General features: G+C 42.3%; 1 protein-coding gene across 2 annotated transcripts in view; it reads right to left on the reverse strand.

Annotated features, from left to right (window-relative positions):
- Positions 1 to 4,603, reverse strand: part of ECT2 (epithelial cell transforming 2) — a 28,230-nt gene extending 23,627 nt beyond the window's left edge. The window contains exons 1-5 of one of the 2 annotated variants that reach the window (XM_083848868.1): positions 4,450 to 4,603; positions 2,380 to 2,537; positions 1,376 to 1,455; positions 1,184 to 1,276; positions 124 to 306 (exon numbers count right to left, since the gene is read on the reverse strand). In XM_083848868.1, the coding sequence (XP_083704994.1) occupies positions 124 to 306; positions 1,184 to 1,276; positions 1,376 to 1,455; positions 2,380 to 2,509 (486 nt within the window). In that variant the 5' untranslated portion in view covers positions 2,510 to 2,537; positions 4,450 to 4,603. The remainder of the gene's footprint in view (positions 1 to 123; positions 307 to 1,183; positions 1,277 to 1,375; positions 1,456 to 2,379; positions 2,538 to 4,449) is intronic. The other variant, XM_083848869.1, reaches the window with a different exon arrangement.
- Between the last annotated feature and the right edge of the window lie 1,541 nt (positions 4,604 to 6,144).

Below are 6,144 nucleotides of genomic sequence, written 5' to 3' on the forward strand. Positions count from 1 at the left end.
AAACTTGCTTTTCCTCAAACTTACCTTGCTGACCTTATTTGTGGTTGACAAAGCAAAGGAGATTTTGTTTTGAATGCACTATGCGGAATTCACTGCGTGAGAGAACTACTCAGCTACACATACCTCTCCTTTTCGTGCACAATGCAGTACCACTGGCGGGCCAACGACACGACAATCTGCCTTGCAGAGACTGTTAAAGATGGAATCTTGAAAGTCTGTTACGACAAAGACTGTCTCAAATTCTGGGGAGTCAGAATCTCCAAGCTCTTCTATCGTATCCGTCTTTATGTAGGGCACTTTAATTTCCTGGGGAGGAGGGGGAAGAGAAGCATTATTCAAAATTCAACCTTTTTTGACCATTAGGAGAATGATCAACATACATATTCTCAGACGGATTGGAGAAAGCTGGGTGAGATATGGCATAAGAATAGCTATGAACTGCACCTAAAAAATTTTTTAATTCCTGCTTCTGAAGAATAAGAATTCAAATTATTTACGTAGTTTACACATCAGTTCACACTGACAACATAGTATCAGCAAACAAGTACAGATGATAAAAAACTAAGCACATAATGGAAATGAAATTTCTCCCTTCAGACTCTGTTAGGACACCTTAAGGTACTCCCAGATGCTATTAAAAAGTAGCACCCAGCTTGCAACAGCAAGCCTCATGCTGCACATCATCTGAAGAACAGAAGTCAACTGAGTTCATTGCTTGATATTTCTAAATGCTTAAAAATCTGGTCTGTCCCAATTTCAGTCACTAGTTCCAAGTTATATTTTCTAGGTTTTTCACATCATGAAAAAGGAAACCCATTCTTACACTTATGTTTAAATGCAGCTTTCAATTGAAAGAGGTCACCTAACCAGTTAAAGTCAGTTCATAGCAAAACTTATGTGTTGACTGAATAAGCATGCAGGTGATATCTCCACTGGTATTTCTATTCCCTTGTTAGAGAACACAGCTAATTAAGAGCTGCAGATATTACTTCCTTATTTGAGAAATTGTTTGAAAGAAGGTCAAGAAAATTGAGAAACTGAAGAGATTTAAGTGACACCATCATCAGAATTAGCATATCTTGTGACCACTACCCCAGTTAATGTAAAAAGCATCTGCATGTTTCAGTCCCAGTGAAGTGCAACATGCTGCATGCAATCACAGGTGCTTAATTGCATGACATACCATATGAATAATACTTTTTATTAGTTTTTCTTCTGATTTACCAGGGCTAGTTTCCTTTATCTTTATAACTGGCACTTCCATTATCTTAATGGTCTGTGGAAGAGGAGAACTTCAGTACAGAACCAAATCAGTTATCAGAAGTCTAACACCATACCGCCTCATTCCAGCGACTGTTACCTTAGACACACATACCTCCAAGGCTTTCAGAAGCTCCTCATGTTTCCCTGCTTCCTGAACCAAAACCACTCTTGTTTCTATTTGAGGCATTTCTTCTGTTTATAGAGAAGACAAGACAATAACCATATTTCAATAGAAAAATCCATGTTAGTTCTAAATCGAGCAATGTCTAGAACAGGCAGACTGTATCTGTCTCAAGACACCTCATTTACCAGGGACAACCCTGAAAACAAGCGTTGCTTCAAGAAGCCTGCCCTTTCAGTAAGGCATACCCCACTGACCATGCAGCCTAAGTTTTCTAGTATATGGTAAAACAAGATCCTGCAATTCATGGCCGCTTACCTGACAGTCAAAACAAAATTATTGACTTAATACTTGCAACAGAATTGGATACCAAGACTTGCCGAAAAATATTCAGTTGGTATCTTTGATAGCTTCTGTGTCCTAATAATGGCTCAGTTTCACAAGAGAACGTAAGAAATTAAATTAGATATCCTGTTCTTCTCCAAGTATTAATAAGTTTTCAAAATACAAGTAAGAAGGGGCAAGTGCTGCATCCAACAGTCATGGGATCCAAAAAAATGGTACTGGATTTTGGCTACTGCCATTGCAGGCAAACAAATACTTTTTATTGCCTTTCTTTAATCTTAAGATTAGTTATTAAATCAAATACATTTCAAGCTCAAGACCATTCATCTTTTTAAGGGTTACCTGTAATCCTACAGAACAGAGCAACTGTAGTTTCCAAACACTTATCAAAATACCACTTAGTGATCTATTCCACAGAAGAGGCATCAAATGGGACTGATTGCTTTCTATATATTAGTCAGAAGACTCATTAGATTTCATGGCTGTAACCCAAAATTTTGATATCAAGATGAGTTTAAAATTCAGACAGTTCCTTTGCCAGTGGAAAGATACCAAACCAACACCCGTTTGGCTACGCTATACACAATTCTGTGGTTCAGCAAAGCATTTTCAGTTTTCCAAACCTTCTTAAAATAAACTTTTCACATCACCTTCAACATCCAAAACAGATCCAGGAAATACATTCTCTTTGGAGGTTTCTATAATTTTTGAATCAAGAACAGAAGAATCAGCCAAGAGGCTCCTCCCGGTTTCAGACATCAGCATACTGTTGTCAGCCATGATTATGTCCCGTTTCTTTCTTCAACAGCTACAAGACAGATGCACCAGTTTAAGTTACAGTTGCAAAGGCTCAATAATAAGAGTCCTATGACTAAGGCTGTCATAAATAACTTCAGACTCATTAAAATCCCACTCAAATTGATGGAACAGTTCTGAAAGAGTCACACAACTAGTGGAAAGACTGACAACAAAACTATTGCAGGAAAGTTTTTGAGCAGACTGCTTACCACAGGCATCATTCCTTTGCACAGAAAGCTGCAGAGAGGATACTTAAACTCTGAGCAGCAGGAAAGCACTAAGTTTAGAGTTCATTTAAAAAAAAAGTCATTACAAAATACTGACAAACTAAATGCACTCATGTTCTTCAGTAATGAACTATCATGAGCTAGAGTTAAGACCAGGATTAGCATTATTAATGTAAAACATTAGCAAAAGAATACGGGTACACAACGCATCTTAATAAAATTTGATGCTTTTGGGTAAACAGGCTAGAAGGCTGAATTTTCAGGCTAAAGTTACTTTGGTTACATGAAAATGAGCACCCAGGGAGTGGAACTGGCAGTGCTTACACAAATGAAAATCAGGTTTCTCAAAATGAATTAAAGTCTCTACAAAGCTAACAAGCATATAGAGATCTATCCATATGACCTTGTCTATTGCCCCAAATCAACTATAATACAGAAGTATCCACCCGTAAATGAAGAGGCTTTCTTCTTCTCACAGATAGAATACATCTGTGCCCTCCTTGCTTATCAAGAAAGTTTGTTGCATACTGGAAGGGCAGAATCCTTAATCCTTTCATATTTGGCACAGGTAGCTAACTACCTGAACCTTGTACCAGCAAATATGTTCTAAGCCACCTGCCCAAGATGCAGGGCATTTTCTTCTGCGCATGAAGCATGCGTTTCCTGTGATTCATCAGTCACGTTAAATATTTACACCATGATATCAAAAGCTACCTACAATGAGCGCTGTATCTGAACTGCTGTAGTCCATAAACCCCCTGTATCACTTTAACTGAAGAAGTTCTCCTCATGACTGTAGATGCCCATTTAAAACAGCAGCTACCAGAATAACACTTTAAAGCACTGTCTGAAATGTTGTGAGGTAGTAACACTCAAGGAGAGCAGCACATACTGTTTTGCAAGTTGTGCAGCGCCCATCCAGTTACAGAGAAAAATAAAGCCAGAAGACAAAAAATTAAGTATGCTTTGGCATGACAGCAAAATAGGAAAAAAAAATATATCTTTTCAGTTATTTGCAAAGTTAGACCCCAAACAAGTGTCTAGTAAGAGAAAAAAATTACTTTAAAATCCTACAGATTATAAAATAGGAAAAATATCAGAGAAAGTCACTGATATGGTTCCTGTCATACAGCTGATATTACACCTAGTAACATGTCTATGAGCATGCACTTTCAGAGAACTCTGTCGTTTATTACAAAGCCCATACTTGGGGCTAGACATCAACCTTCATTATGGCTTCCCCAGTTTATTTATTTGTGGAATTTTGCTTCAGATTTATTTTTAAATCCTGTCATAGCATTCATAGGTTAACCAACGCCATAATTACGCTAACCAGAGGTTAACCAGTACCACAACAACCCCAGCCGCCAGGATTATTGATGCTGACACACTGACAGCGCCCAGCCCAGGCAGAGCCCACGGACTGAGGATCTCCCCCTCACACGACAGGGGCAGCAGGCCGCACCCCACCACCGCCAGCTTCCCGCAGGCCCAGGAGCGCCCCCCGAGACCCCCCAGCAGCTCCGCAAAACCCAAAGCTCCGCAGAACGCCTCCCTTAGAGCCGGGGGCAGCTCCGCAACGCTTCCAAGTGCCCGTGCCCGTCCCCAGCAGCCCCCAGAGGCCGCGGCCCCCCCCGGGCCGTGCCTGAGGCCGGCTCCCCCCCGGCCGCCCCGAGCCCTCCGGCCGCCCCTCACCGCCAGGCCAGGCCAGCAGCGGCCGCCGCCGCAGATTCAAAAAGCGAGCCGCCGCACTAAGCGCGCCGCCCATTGGCTGCCCATCCCCGCGGCCGCCTGTAAGCCGCCTCCTCATTCGACTTCGCTCCCAGATGTCCCGCCCTCCCCCTACCGTCTCCTTGAGGAAAGGGGTTCGGGGCACGCCCTCTCGGATTGGCTGATCCGCCCGCCGCTCTCCGCCAGGCGGTCTCCTATTGGCGGTGGGAGAGGAATGGGCCTCGCGGCCGTATCCGAGAGCAGGTTGCTGAGCGGGCGGGGGTCAGGCTGCGCTGATTGGCCGCTGCCGCTGTTCGAACGCTACCAACGGCCGGGGCCGCCCTGAGACTGGCAGAGGAGGGCGGGTGGCGCTTGAGGTTGGAGGAGGTTGTTGGTCTGCCGTTCTCCATGCCCTGCTTCGTCCCATTGTCCGCCTCGCCACCTCTGGGCGACCTTGGAGGGGCGATAAATAACTGTCCATCATTAAAGCGTTAATGTTGTTAATAAATAATTGTCCATCAATAAAATGTTAATAATTGAGTCGCATCTGCGTTACTGAAGGTGCCGGTGTGCAAACATCCTGCTGCCTTTCGTTATAATCAGTTTCTGGCAAATGAGGGGGACGAGAGCTGAGGTGAAAGTGAGTGGCTGAGGTGAAAGCCAGCCAGCTGACTTGGTGGCACCAGCTAAAAATTATGACACCAAGTGCTTTGCCCTCCTTTTTTTTCTCTAATTTTCTCTCCTACTAAAGCTTTCTGATCTGGAAAGGCATTCATTTGTATGTGCCCGTCATCTCTGAAACCTGAGTTAATATAGTGCCTCAGACTCAACGTAAAAAGAATGAGAAATATAAAAAGTAATTTTGCACGTTTTCCTATTATATGCTAAATTCTTATATGCCAAATTGAGTTCTTTGATCTTACTCTATTTTTTATATTACAGATTTTTATTAGTTCAGGTATTTTCGTGAGTGATCCAGCAGCCATTAGTGTCAGTAAGAGTCTATTGACTTTTTATGATTTGAAAGAAAGTAGAAAAGGAAAACACAGATAAAGACGGTAGCAGGTGTTGTTTATGTGAAGAAAGGTACATGTGGTGAGGTACATATAAATTAGGATTATTTTCTTGAGGAAAATGTATCTGAATAGCAGGCTGGAAGTCAAGGCGGTCGTTTCAATTTTGACACCTCAGTCAGCCAAATATTAGTCATACAATAACTGCACTTCATATAGAGCAATGGCATCAGTGACTTACAGACAGAATAAAAGGTAACCTGAGGTCCTTCTGTGACCTTGAAGGCTCATCACCATTCAACAGTTCCAGGCCAACCCTCACTGGCTTTTTCCCATTCTCTCCTTTTGCTGCATCCTTGCAAAGTACTTCTCACCCAGGTCTTCAGGTTCCCTTCACGTCCTGAGCCATGGGCCAGGTTTCTCCTGTTTGGAACAAGTTCTGCTGTATTGGACTCATCATTTCTGTGGTATAGGTTCTGGAGAACTGTATGTTCATTGCCACTTGACCTCTAGAAACTCAAAGGAGCTATATAAAATGCACCTGCAAAGACAGGAAAAGCATATTTATCAAGGTTTAGGATTAATGGGATGGGTGGTAGATATGTCACTTCTTTGTCAAACTTTTAAATATAATAAAAATGAAGTATAAACTTTCACAGATAAATAG

Source organism: Anser anser, assembly GCF_964211835.1.
Source record: "Anser anser genome assembly, chromosome: 9".
NCBI classification, from domain to species: domain Eukaryota; kingdom Metazoa; phylum Chordata; class Aves; order Anseriformes; family Anatidae; genus Anser; species Anser anser.